The sequence below is a fragment of the Haemorhous mexicanus genome, chromosome 6 (assembly GCF_027477595.1).
Source record: "Haemorhous mexicanus isolate bHaeMex1 chromosome 6, bHaeMex1.pri, whole genome shotgun sequence".
NCBI lineage: Eukaryota > Metazoa > Chordata > Aves > Passeriformes > Fringillidae > Haemorhous > Haemorhous mexicanus.
Window position 1 is genome coordinate 45,615,360 of NC_082346.1, and position 14,388 is coordinate 45,629,747.

A 14,388-nucleotide genomic window follows, 5' to 3' on the forward strand; every position below is an offset into this window, starting at 1 on the left:
CAGAACAGAGCACGTTTCAGCTACTAGGAAGAGAATTAACTTGGTTCTTGCCAAAACCAAGCAGTTTTGTTCTTTGTTGCAATTCACAAAACATTTTCAATAAGTGAACTACTAGAAGCTGTAACTACACTGACTAAAAGTTTACTCTTATCTGAATCTGCATCAATCAGCACAAAGTGACACCGAACAAAATAATGAAAGAGAATAATTATTCTGCCCAGTTATATCAGTATGGAGTCCTGAATAAAGGCCGGAACGAGATTTCGGAAGAAAATCTAAAAGGTGACACATTTCTACCAAAACTGAGGGAACAGAATACAATGAAAGATCGTACCACAACACAGTGAGCTATGCAATAGCAGTCTACAGACTGCCTCAGACTTTTGTATAATCCCTTTTTGCCCAGGTCGTGCAATGTTCCAGATGGTACAGCTGGGAAATAATTTCTATGTCCACTGTGCATGATGTAAGCTCCTGTGTTACTCAGCCACTGTATTGGTTTGAAACGTGGCTGACTGCATTTGCCTTTTTTGTCAGCAAGGGAAAACAAAGCCATAAACGAAACATTATTCTTGGTTAGCACTAGCCCATTGCAATTTGAAATAACTAGTTGATAAAATGACTGTGCCACAGAAATTATAATTAATAGAATTTTAAATTCTTTATCACTTTTATTAGCAAAAATGGAATCTGTAACATACCTCTTTTTTCTCTGTGAACTTCTTCCAAAAGTTTTTCCTGGCTTTTTATCTGTTTAAAGAGAGACTGATGTTCAGTCTCCTTTATCTGTGTAAAGTGCTTGAGCTGTTCTCGGCTCTGCAGCAAGTAGCATCGCAGCTTTTTTTCCTTACTTTCTCTTTCCTTTACCTCCTCACACAGCCACTGAAGCTTAGTCTACATTTAAAACAAAAGGTACAATAAAAAGCAAAGAATTCTAATAAAAATAAGAGGACATAAATGTTCACTGACCAAATTATGTTTGGAATCACAGATTACTCAATTGTAGCTATCCGACCAATAATAATAGGGGGCATTCAGATATATTAAGAGAACATAACTTGATTTTCAAGAGAGCCAAAAGACATATTTTGGTTGATAATTATATGTGCAAAGTGATTTTCTTTTATATTGCTTTATTTCTTTTAAAACGGAAGTATGAATTTGCTAGGGTGATATGGAAATTCACATTGAATTAGTTTACACATAGACACCAAGAGATAGGCCTTCCTTTCAGAGTACCTTTTTCTATTTTATATTGGCAGAATTTAAAAATATTTCCCCTTTCTGAAAAAGTGACATCAAGCCTTTCTAGTCAGCTAAAAGTCAATATTTAAGGTTCACTCAGAGGAGAAAAAGATCTCGTTGATAAGGCTGTGATCAATTTAATAAATCTAGAAGTGATGAAATGGAGTACAATATGGAAACTTCCACACAGTCTATTTAAAAATAAAAGAAAATAAAAGTGGCATTTTAAGCAGCCATTCATTCTAAACTTCCCTCTAGCAGCTAAATAAACTTAGGTTTTCAAAGTATTATTAGGTGGTCTTTGAAAGTTCATTTTAATAATATGTCAGTGTCACTTTTTCAAATGAAGAAAACACTTCCTCCATAACATTTCTCCTTTGATTCCAATCTTATTTCTGTCATCTATAGTGGAAGTCTTCCTTGGTCTACAAGTCTCACACAGACCAGATGCCATAAATAACCTTCTCTTACATGCAAACATTTGCAATTTGTTTGCTTAAGTCAATTTTCCTGTGGCTTTAACCTTTCTATATGAAGCAAAACCACTAGTTGTCTTCCACAGTTTGTGATCTATTTTAAAAATGAGAAATTTACTTCTTTTAAAAGACAGAGGGTAAGAAGCATGCTATGTGTGTGAGCTGAGGGAAAGCTGCAAAATCAAAGGCAAGATTTATGAGTTACAGTCATCACCTTGAAGATGTTCTCAAGCATGTGTGCCCCCATATTATAGGATTTGAAAGCTTCAACGGGGAGAGAAAAATCATTCATTTTCTGAGAATCCAATCTAATACATTTTAGATTGAATAAATACCAGCCTTATTTAAAATAATTTCTAGCCTTGTGATAATGCTGTAAGAGAAACTTAACCTGCTGGCTACATTCTCATGCTTTACTTGTCTAAAAAAATTCGAACCAAATCTAAAGGCTATCACTGCTCTTACCTCAATGCCTTTTTTTTTTGGTGAAAACAATATTGCTATTTATTTTGCTATAGAGATGGCTATTTCTTGTTGATAGAAACATTTGGAAAAATATTCTATCAGCTGAAATAACAGTCTGGATATATCAGAATAATTGCCAAAGGAATGCTTTTGTATTTTTCCTTTTACCCTTGAAGTGCCATTTTAAATGGACTTTCAACTAAATCAGATCCATCCATTCACAGACTCATCCCCTCACTCAACTGTAATATAGGGTTAGGGCTGGAAAGGCTCAAAAGGACCTGAAGGATCATCCAGTTCCAACCCCCTGACACACGTAGGGACACCTCCCACTGCACCATCAAATGCTGGATATTAGCTTACTCAGTAAAATTTCAGGAGGTTTGACTATTACCTTTGTTTCTGCTAACCAGCGATGAGGATCGTTCAGTACTGTTGGTGTAAGGGATATTGCCTATGAAAAAGCAGGTGACAAAGAAATAGACATAAAATGGGAATTAGGCATAGAAGGAAGAAAGTCTTTTCTGCTTACTGGAAATTCATCAAAGAAATACATTTCTTATCAAGGAAGATTAAGCCTAGTGCTTAACTTCTCTCAATACAAATATTTATCCATCAAATTCCTCCTGCTTACCCAAGCTGCAGTGGCGACTTCAAGTAAAGGGTGAAACTTTTCAGAAATCTTAACAATACCTGAAGCACTGGGCAGAGGAACAATATTATAAAGGAATATGCTTACCTTTAAGAAAGAAAAAAATTCATACCAGGACCACAAAACTAACTTTTTTTTTCACATTAACTGTCTAGTCAAAAACTCGCATTCAGAACTGGTTTAAGTTGGCCAGTGATAAAAAACCAAGGAGAATTGTATAAACAGGGATCTGCAAAACCTTATCCAGAAACCAAAAAATCTTCATAAGGTGAGGAACAAGTCCAAGAAGGCATGGTTCAATGATCGAAAATCTGGCAACAACAGCAGATTATAAAACTTATTAAAAAAAAAAAGACCTATCTGTAAGGATACAGAGGAGAAAGCTTGTTTGTCAAATACATTTTCTTAGAATTCTCATCTAGTTTTGTGCTGCAATACCCCAACTCCATGTGTAAGTGGAGAAATGCTGTCAATCATGAAAAAAAAAAATCTATTTCAAAAGCAGCCCAGCTCAGTCAAATGACCAAAAGCAACAAAGTACTTTCTGTTTAAACAGCAAGACAAAAAAAAGATGTAATCTGAGTGTACTCTAGGTTGTAGCTAAGGCTAAAAAGCCACTAGGTCAAGCACTTTTAAGTGCGGCGACAAGCTGAGTCAGACTGTCTGTTCTCTTTATTCTCAGAAATGTACAATGTTGATTTAAGAGGATCAGTCATGTAGAATCATATGGAGGCAGCAAGAGTGGTTTCTGTACCTGAGGAACAAATGAGAATGCTCAGAAGAAAAGCTACAGAGAGACAGGGGTTGCAGAAGAGGTAAAATAGCAAAAAAAGTTCCAGCAAGCTACCAGTTTCCTGAAAATTTGAGTCTCAGTTTTCTGGATACAAGGGCCTGCCCCTCAAAAGAGGGGGGTATAAACTCTTCCCATTTTCAGTATTCAGTTCTCTACATAAAAAACAAAGCATCCAAGTGATTTTTTAACAAAAAATTTCTTTCATTTTCTCCCAGTTTTAAAAGCATTTTAGGTCCTTCCTAAGGATTTCCCGATTCTAGGAACATCGCCTAAGAAAACCTACCTCAAAATTTTGGCTAATAAAAGGTCCTTTCATACAAACAAAAGGAGAACTATTCCTCAAAAAAAGAAAAAAGAAAAAAAGATAGTACCAATTAATGCATGGACAGTCCTTCATAGTATCCTATTCTAATACATAGCAACGTCCCTTTGTACCAGCTAAATGTCCATAATTCTATTAGAATGATTATCTATGCAACAGTGAAAACAATGCATACAAATTCCACTACAAATTTTCATCAAGAAAAAAACCTGCAGCATACTTAAAACTTAAAATTACTTTGAATTTCTCCATGGAGTCCCGAGAAAAGATTTCACAAGCAGCATCAATTTCACTTCCTATCATGGAGAGAATGGATTGCTGTTCCATTTCTAATTGACGCAACTGATCTTTAAACTGCAGTCTGGCCTCACTCATCTTTCTCAAATGATCTTCTTCATTGCTGATCTGTTTTTCCTGGAGTGAAAAAGGAAAAACAAAACAAAGATAAATAATTGCATTAATAATATAACCTATGTCATCAGCCTTGTAACATTCAATCTCATAATCAGACCATACTCAGTCATGCTAAGTTCAGCTCCTTGCCATGGAAAAATAATACCTTCTAAGAGCACTTCTAAGTTCCTCCCTTGGCTCTCCTCATTATCCTGTAAATCAGTTATGAGGAAACTGCTACCAAATCCAAACCCAACAATCATAAAGCCTATTTTCAAACTCAAAATAGATGTTCTAATACAAATCTCCTCATGAGTAGAAAAAAAGCGCAGAGTAAATACTCCCATTATTATCTTTTGCCTTGAATCTGTTGTAGGTATATAATCTCTATGATCAGAAAAGAGATCCCAGAAGGAAAATTTTATTGGCAGTCAGTGTGCTAAAACTACTCAAAGAATATCTCATAAGAGAGTGAGTGGCACTGAGGAAAGTATTTTAGGTTATCAGCTAATGTCAGAAAGTTTATCAAATATATTTCTAAAATTCATATTCTCTTCTTTTATATTTGATAGAACCACCATAAAACCAAACAAAACTGCTGCTAGATTACACAAAATATTGAATTATGCATTATAAATAGTACAGGAAAACCTATCCTGTGAGAATAAGTGAAATTGAAACACACCTATCTGCTGCTGAGATCAGGAGGATGTAATGCAGCAACGGGCAAACACTTTAACAGGCACATTCCAATGTCTCTGAGTTGCACCAAGAATGGTGAGAACAGCAAGGATTTTAAAAATGTATTAACTGTGGACCTCCACAATGACAAGGTACAACTGTTTCAAGTCTATTTGTTGAAAATCTTCATAAACTGCTCTTATGAGACACCAATGCAGAGTTAGGTAATGTCTAACACCCAAGTTCCATAAATGGGATATATATGGAATCATAGAATAATTTATGTTGGAACACAGTTATCATAAAGTCCAACTAAAAACACCATACTGCCAAGTCCACCACTAAACCATATCCCTGAACATCACATGTACACAGCCTGTTCCAATGCCTGAATAAATTTTTCCTAATATCCAATCTCAATCTCCCCTGACACAGCTTAAGGCTATTTGCTCTTGTCCTATCACTTGCTGCTAACTGGGAGACAAGACCAACATCCACCTTGCTATCTTCTTTCAGGATATATATGTATATATAGGTGTTTATTTCTACTAGCAAAACAGGTGTTTTTAATGTAGGTGGCCTACAACTGGAAACACCAGTACTTGACAAGCAGTCTGATTTTTTCACTTAATTAATACAAAAATATTTGGGACAGTAGTTATTTCAAACTGATGAAATCATAAGATTTTTTTAAGATAGACAAGTTTCAGTATTTATGTACTATAAAGATGGAAGTTGAAAGATGGGAGTTGAAATAATAGTTTTGACCTAGACTAGTATTCTGAAAGCAATAAGATTGCACTGTATATATTTCCAGTATCTGTATTCTGTTACCTCACTATTCACTGAATGCATTCCAACACATGTCAAAGTTCATTCCCAAAGACCATGACTAAAACACAACACATAACTTTATTTTTTTTTCTTCTCTGTTTGATTTTCTGAATGTGCCAACATTCCTTATCATTCTACATCCAGAGCCTACAGGAGAAAAAAGTCATTAATGACTCAGAAGTGCACAGAGGGAAAATGAAAGAAACCAACCATTATGCTCTACGCCTTCACCTTTCATGAAAAAAATAAATCTGAGCTAGCTATAATACCTATGCCCCTTTGAATTAGCATTTGCATTAAGAACAGAATATTAAAAGTAAAAAATGCATGGAAAAGAAATAAAATACTCTGTAACAAAATAAGCTTCTGCTGTGTCGCCACAATTGTAAGCTAGCATGAGATTTCTCAAGAAGTAATATTATTTCCCCCATCCTAACATCCCTTTTGACAATCCACAAAACCAAAATAGCAACTCTTCTCTTAAGTTAACCATTAATGCAAGCTAATAGATGTCTCCATCTGCCTTTACCTTCAACAGTTGAGACCACAGGATTGCATGCTTAAAACCTTCTCTGATCTTTTTCAATTTTTTTTTCAGTGTCTTCCCAATATTAGGTAAGGTTGGAGCTAATATAAAACAGACTACAGAAGCCCATGTACATTCCTATAAACACATTTTCTTAATGATAGATGTTATACAACTAAAATGCCAACAGAGGAAAAACACATTTTTGAATTTTCATTTTAAGTACTTTTTACTAGTCTGACAAGTTGAGCTTTTAAACCACTTCCTGATAGTTTACCAAGCTAAATAAATGCCAGATTTAACATTTTTCTAACTCTGTACTATAAAAGAAAACCCCAAAAAACCAAAAATCCTCCACCCCAACATTAGTTAGAATTTCTTTTACTATGCATACATTGCATATCTACTTCACATTGCCTCTAAATTATTCATAGCTCCACTGCATCTTGAAGAAAAATATGAAGAAAACTAGAAGTAGCTGATTAAACATTTGTTAGTTGTCTACATCAGACATCAGGCAAGCAACAGAAATTATATTTCTAGTCCTAAATAATATTAGCAAGTCTTGGGAGGGATACAGTTCATAATCCAGCCAAAGCATTTTTGTCTTCTTTCATTCATAAAGAAACCATGTATTATGGCACAACTGGGTGTACTTTTTAATACGTAAATGCTGGGATTTTTTAGGTTTACCATTTCTATAATCCATCATTTATTTTAGGTATTTATCAGCAGAGAAACAAATCATGGTTAATATCAGTTAATTTTACCTTTTTCTCCAGTTCTTGTTTTACAAAATCACATTTCCGTTTCAGTTTTATATTTTCTTCCTTATTTTGGGTTAATTCTTGTGTCAATTTATCACACTCAACTTTTATTTTTTCCAGTTGTCGACACTGAGCCTTGACTATGTTTTTCTCTTCTAAAAGTTCCATCTGATGGTAAAGGGAAAAAAGATTACAAAGTCACTGTATGGGTTATTTTAAAACACACCCAAACTCTAAAGTTTTGCATCAGTGGAACGCTATTGCCAAATGATAACTGTAAAAAATTCAATTAAGCTCTAAGTGCAATTATTTATCTGAACATGGAAAACATGCACCACAGAGTTGCAGAACCATACAGTGTTTTAAAAGCAGAAAACAGAAGTCTCAGGTTCTTCATTTCAGCTCTGCTACACTCATCAGCTTACATCATCCTGAGAAGCCTAGTATTTATGCAGCTTTTCCATTACTTAAATAATTTGGAATCAGAAAATCTAAAACTCATTTAATTTCAGGAACCAATGCTAAATTTATAACTGCAAGGAAACAACAGCACAGATTTTGTATTTTTAAGTTCTAGATTTATGTGGGTCTGTGCTATAACTTTGTACATTAATGCTACTCACGAAACTTTGCAGAGAAAAATGAAGACAACATGTAAGGATCTAGAAAGCCCCAAAACAATGAGTAAATAATGTATATTTCTTTCCAGTGAAAAAAATAATTGACTAAAAATGAAAGATTGGAGAAATGCTCTACAATATCTAGAAATTTTTTAAAAATACAACAAAGAAGCAAATTAACACACACATTCCTCAAAAGCAGTTTCATATTAGATGAATTGCGGGATGCAGTTAAACACAAAAATAAACTTGCCAAGTAAATTTCTTTCTGAGGAAAAGCAAAAATTCTATTCCACAATTACAAGTTTTATGAATTAATTTAGACACTAGATCTAGACACTAATTTAGACACTAAGCAGATCATAAAAACTCTTCCAAAGGACAACTTGAGAAAGAACTTCGGCATTCACAGTCTACAAAGACTTAAGACTACAAGACAGGCCTGCAATGCCCAAAACATTTTCTGTGAATATGCTTATAAAAATCAGCTTTTCAGTTCCTACTAAAGGTAACTGCATTATAATATCTATGCAGATGAAGACAATCCAAGAAAAACTCCTCACCAATATTACCCCTGAGACACAGAAGAGAAAGTTAATAATTTCCAGTACGGACAAGTAGATATGACTATAATTTAATTGATCTTTATTGAACCCAATTTCAACATTTAATAATCTTCAGGAAAAAATGGATGGCACAATGGGAAAATGTATAGAAAATAATTTAAAGAGAAATATACACACATACACAATTTTATATGTACAGATACATATCTCTATATAAGTTTAGATTAAAAATTAGTACTTCAAATACTTCCATACTGTCAGGCAGCAGGAAATTTTGTGTGTCATCATTCTAAGAAAACAAGCATGTTTTTAAAGCAAATGAGGATATATATTAAAATTAGGTGACAGATTCGGAGCTTCTGAGCACAAAGCCAAATGGGGATCACCAAGCCAACTACTTGAATTCCTATGCCTAGTGTATCAATCCTCTTAAATACAATAAGACATTGTAGAGGCATTGGTTGGGAATCCTTTAGGATGTTCTAGCAGAAACCAAATTAAAAGTTCAAACATCAGAACCTCAGTAATGAAACAGTAAGATCCTTCTTAACGCTGGTATCTTAAAAAACTATGTTCTCCTCCAGTTCTCTTGCATCATACAATATTTTTATGGTACCTTCCCTATTACCCCAAAAAATCCCTAACTACTTAATAATTTTTCAATCCAATGCTGCACTACAGAAAAACAGGCAAAAGTGGGGCAGAAAGTACCATACAGAATAGGCAAGAGAGGAAAGAACTAAAATCGAAAGCCACTTCTTTTTACAATCGATGCAGAAGTTAAACACAGGACTCTCTACCCTCAATTTCCTGGAAGTAACTAATAATGCATCCTCTTTATGTTTAAGGCTTTGGATTCTACAAATATATTAAATTTCCCTTCACTTCTCAAGTCTCTCTCAACCGACCTTTATTTTTAAAGCTTTAACTACTTTTGGACAGGATACGTTATATTCCTTTCCAAAAACAGTTACAAAGGTTGGACACAGCTGAGGCATAAATAAGGTCAATTATTACTGTAACAGTAAAAGACAGCTGGTTGCTAGACAAAAAATCTTAGCAGCTTGAAAAAAAATAATAGGTTAAAAAAACCCCAGCTTTTTCTGTTGGATTTCCCTAAACACTACTCTAACAACAAAATACTTTTTTAAAAAAAGAGTAAAAAAAAAATATAAAATGTATGTTAAGTTTACCTTACTTTGGAAGAAAACTATGTCCATAAAATTGAAATCCAAATGCAATGTAATGATGAGTTCAGACAAAAAGTAACCAAATCACCTGCAGGATGACATGTTCCCATCAGATCTTCCTAGAGATGCATATGATTTTCTATTTTGTTTCATTTTCAGTCTCTTAATCAAGAGAATATTGTGCATTATCATTTTGAATAATTCTAAAAAATTTGCCTACTCTAATATCTTAGAAAATTCATCTCCCTCAAACCTTCTGCTCTTAAAAAATAAATGTCAATTTAGGATTCTGGGGAAGGCATGGAACTGTAAATGAAATATGGAACTGAATTTTTTTAATACTCTGTTTAGGTTCACAATCAGTAAAAATAAAAAGGTCCTAACTGTAGGATTTGCTGTTTCATAGAAAAACACAGTCACAATCAACTTATTTTTTCTTATGAGCATCCAGAATACACTTTCCTTCTTTCCACTTGATATCAAATGTACACTCTTAATTTCAATGTCATTGCCACAGAAAAAACCACTTTTGGACAGACTACTTAAATAATGATATAGACACTAAAAATTAGGTCTCCAATGTTAAGCACTGCTGTCAAAATATTTGATTTTAATTATCCTTCTACTAAAAACCACCTAGAGGTTTTTTTATTGCTTTCTTCACTTAAAGGTTTCTATGTTACCAATTGCTTAAGAATTATTATCAAGTCATGAATGATACGTTACATAACTAAACACTAGCCCCAACAGAGATCCCTGAGGGACATCACTCATCACTGCTGTACATCAGGACTCCATCTGAACTCAGCCACTGACCACAATCCTCTGAATGTGACCATTCAGCCAATTTATTATCTCTCTAACAGTCCACCCATCAAATCCATCTCACTCCAATTTAGAGAAGGATGTCGTGGGGCACTGTGTCAAACACTTTACAAAAGTCCAGATAAATGACAACTGTAGCCCTTCCCTTGCCCCCTGATGTAGTCACTCCATCAGAGAAGGCCACTGGGTTGGTCAGACAGGACCTGCCCTTGGTGAAGCTGTGCTGTCTGAAATCATCTCCCTGATCTCCTTGTAGCTTAAGCATAGCTTCTAAAAGGTTTTTTTCCATGATCTTCCCAGGACAAGAGAAAAGGCTGACAGGTCAGTAGCTCACACAATCCTCCTTTCTACTCTTTTAAAAGATGGTGTCCTGGGGTGACAGTATGGTACAATGCTTCCCCCTTTCCAGTCACTTGGGACTTCACCTACCTGCCTTATTAAAACATTACAGCATCGTATATTTCCTTTTATTTTGATCATATCTATTTTACTATTTTTGAACTAAGATTTTGACCTAAAACTGGCACTGTAATACTTTTACCCTGAACTTTACACTTTTACAATGGCTTGCAACAACATGTGTGTTAAGTGCTTTAAAGCCCACGCTTTATTACCTTCATCATTCAATGGCAGGGGCTGTGTGTGGGGTGTGTGGGAGGAGGGGGAAAGTCTGACATTGGAATTCTTCACAATAAATACCTTTAGCATTCTAATCTGAGCCTCTGCATCATCTTTTTCTTGTTTAAGGAGTTTCGTGAGTTCTTGAACATTTTGTTCATGTTTGATTTTCACATTTTGTAACTCTGATCTAAGATCTGCCAACTCCTGTTGGTGAATTTCTCTTTCCATCTTCAGCTGCCTGTTAGCTGAAATCATCTCTTCATGACTAGATTCCTGCTGTTTCTGGAGGTCTGAGAGGCTCTTAAGTAATTCCTTTTTGGCTTTCTCCTCTTCTGCAATTCTGTTTGTCAGTTCCACACGTACGGCGCTTAAATGTTTTACATCTGCTTGCATTTCTAGGAGTCGTTCTTGGTCTTTTTTATGAAACAAGTTAATAGCTGCAAGTTCTGTCTTCAAGTGTTCCTTCTCAGCTTGCATTTGATTTTGTAGAAAGACTTGCTTTTTCAACTCATTGTCCAATTTTTTTACAGTACCTTGAACTTCTTTGATCTCTTCTTCAAGAGCTACCTGGTGTGACTCCATTTCATTCAGTTTTACCTCTTTACAGTGGAGGAGTTCTTCCTGCTGGGCTCTCTTTGTAAGCACATCATTCAGCTCCTTCCGCAGGTTTTCTATTTGGTTTATAGCTGAGAGAAGCTGACTTTTGAGATCATCTTTTTCTTTAAGGGCCTAGGAAAGAAAAAAAAAAACATTCTAATCTGAAGTAATTAAAGACAATTGTTGGAAGGATGTCCTTAGACATCAGGAATGTCTATGGAACAATTAACATATGTATGCAAAAATATAAAATTTTTGCTTGCTATGAACTCAGTTCCAATGTATTTACTTTTTCTTTAAATTTACACACAGATCATGTGCAATCTCAAACTTGGACTTGTCCTTAAATTATATAGCCTTCTAAATAGGGATAGTTCTGGTTAATTCTCTGCTTCTCATACTCTCTCTTTGCAGACTGAGAAGCGTTTCCTTATTGGTTCCTCCAAATAGCAAGATGGAGAAAATGAGGTAATAGAGTAATGCAGCAGCATACAGGGATGACTACTGGACATAACACTGTGCCTACAGTCCTTTCCATATGGTGACTTATTTTGTTTATTTTCTAAAATATTACATAGAAAATATATCAACATTAACTTACTTTTGAAATTATGCCCAGTAGATTAATTAATAGCAGTTAAAAGCTTGGCTCACTTATGCATCAAAGCCAAGAAATAACAACATCATCTCCCAAACAGAAATCAATCAAATGTAATAAAATAATAAAAATTCCAGTGTTTTCCTGGATCTTCAGGGCTTGGGTTTTTTTTCCAACATTGATATATTTCATGTTAAAATTAGCACAGAATCACAGAATGCATAAGCTTGAAAGGACCACAGTGGGTCATCTGGTGAAACCTCCCTGCTCAAGCACACTTGTCCTAGAACACAGACACAGGATGGCATCCAGACGATTCTTGAATATCTTCAGTAAGGGAGACTATGCAACCCATTTGGGCAATCTGTTCCAATATATCAGATTCTTTAAACTGACTTAATAAATTTTATACTAAATTTTACTGAGCATTTTCATCAATTCCACAAGCAGTGCACATTTCTTACAGATACAGCAAAATTACTCGAAACAATCCAGAACAAAAAGGCAATTAGGGTTAAAAGTGTGCAGTTAAAAATAATAAACCAATTTGCAATTACATCAAGAATAAGCAACACAAAGCAAAATACAAATGTGATAAATTGAGGACATGGACTGATGACCATCATGGGTTTTTCCAGAAAAAAAAACCTACCAGACAAAAAGACACTCCTAAACCTATCTTATAATGCTACTGGAAGAATTTGGCTTAAAAAACCCAAAACACCACCAAAAACCAAACAAAATCAAAACTAAAGTAAAATTTCAAACTACAACCTATAAGTTACTTGCTTTGAGTATGCTTGCTACATTACATACTTTAAAGAACATATTTTTCACAAGATGTCAGAAACTCCACTGTCAAACTATATTAAGGACAACCACATGGGCAAAACTTCAACCAAACTATCCCAGAAACTCCAAAAGAATGAAACCTAAACAATCTTTCTATAGCACATCAGTTGTCTGCCAATATTTCAAAAATCTCAAAATTGCAAGCTATGATTGCAACCCAATTTTGAAATTTTTCCATCAACCCTTTGAAGTCTTCTAACAGAAATCAAAGACAACAAACGGCCATTTCTTCCTTTATTGTTTTTACAGATTTTTGTCTCAGACGTTAATTGTCTGTATTTCAAAGCTAGTTAAATTATGTTCATCTAGTTACCTCAAGTTTATACTAAATGCTGCATCTAGACTGATTATATCCCTATAAGTAAACTACTTCCCACTTTATATTGAGAACATAAGAACAATAAGAACAAATACTGACAGCTTTTCTTAAATGGAGCTTAAGCCAAAGTTTAACCACTGCATTTAGCATGTGAATATACCTGCCACATAAAAAGAGGTAAAATCCATATCAAGGAATCTTACATAACAAAGAAAATTTCAATGTGGACAGTATTATCAAGTGCCTCTACAAAGACCAGCCTATGTGTTTACACGAACAGTGATTCCAGAACCTTTTTGGGAGCTATTGCTTCTTATTCACAATTTGTCTCTACTTTTTCCTTCTTATTTGTCCATTTGATAGACACCCATGATTTTGAAATGATTCAGGTTTTCTTCCTCTGCTTACAACCTCTATTTTCTTAGGCAAGAGTGACCAACTTCTTAAATCTTTGAGAATCTTACTTTCCCAGACAAGCACTAGGACTAACAAATTAAGATTACTATAGAATGAATTGTTGGAGCATGGAAAGAGGAAATATTAATAAAAAGTAAGAAATATGACAGGCAATAGGAAAGAAATAGCAACACCAGGAATCAAAGTTTAGATTTGCTAGAGTTTATTAATTTCAACTCAGTAATAGCCCCAGTTGTGACTTCTCCTGTGCTTTGACCATGCTTGTATTCATGTACCAATCTCAGAACACACCACTGGATCAGAAACCACACAGAACTAATAGACATCCTATACTGCACCCCATTTAGCTCTTGAAAACCCCAATCTTTGAGCAAGACAAAGCAGAGGATGGAGCCAGCTCAAGACCATCACATTCAGTAACTTAAACTGGATGGATGCCATGAGATGAAAAGACGATACAGCACTGTAAAGAAAAGCCATACAATATCACAGACTGCATCAGCAGAGCATGTAAGTTAAGATAAAAGCTCACAGCATAGAGTTAAGCACTATATGAGCCACTATAGAAACATGCAACTTTTGACCCAGCCACTGGAAAGTACAGACCCACAGACTCATTGCAACAGAAT

General features: G+C 34.8%; 1 protein-coding gene across 10 annotated transcripts in view; it reads right to left on the minus strand.

Moving 5' to 3' along the window:
- CEP128 (centrosomal protein 128) overlaps window positions 1–14,388 on the minus strand; it is a 165,855-nt gene that overhangs the window by 116,144 nt on the left and 35,323 nt on the right. For 9 of the 10 annotated variants that reach the window (XM_059850094.1, XM_059850089.1, XM_059850090.1 and 6 more), the window contains 5 exons: window positions 11,055–11,705; window positions 7,158–7,322; window positions 4,191–4,367; window positions 2,581–2,640; window positions 702–894 (listed from right to left, as the gene is read on the minus strand). In XM_059850094.1, coding sequence (XP_059706077.1) covers window positions 702–894; window positions 2,581–2,640; window positions 4,191–4,367; window positions 7,158–7,322; window positions 11,055–11,705 — 1,246 coding nt within the window. The remainder of the gene's footprint in view (window positions 1–701; window positions 895–2,580; window positions 2,641–4,190; window positions 4,368–7,157; window positions 7,323–11,054; window positions 11,706–14,388) is intronic. The other variant, XM_059850096.1, reaches the window with a different exon arrangement.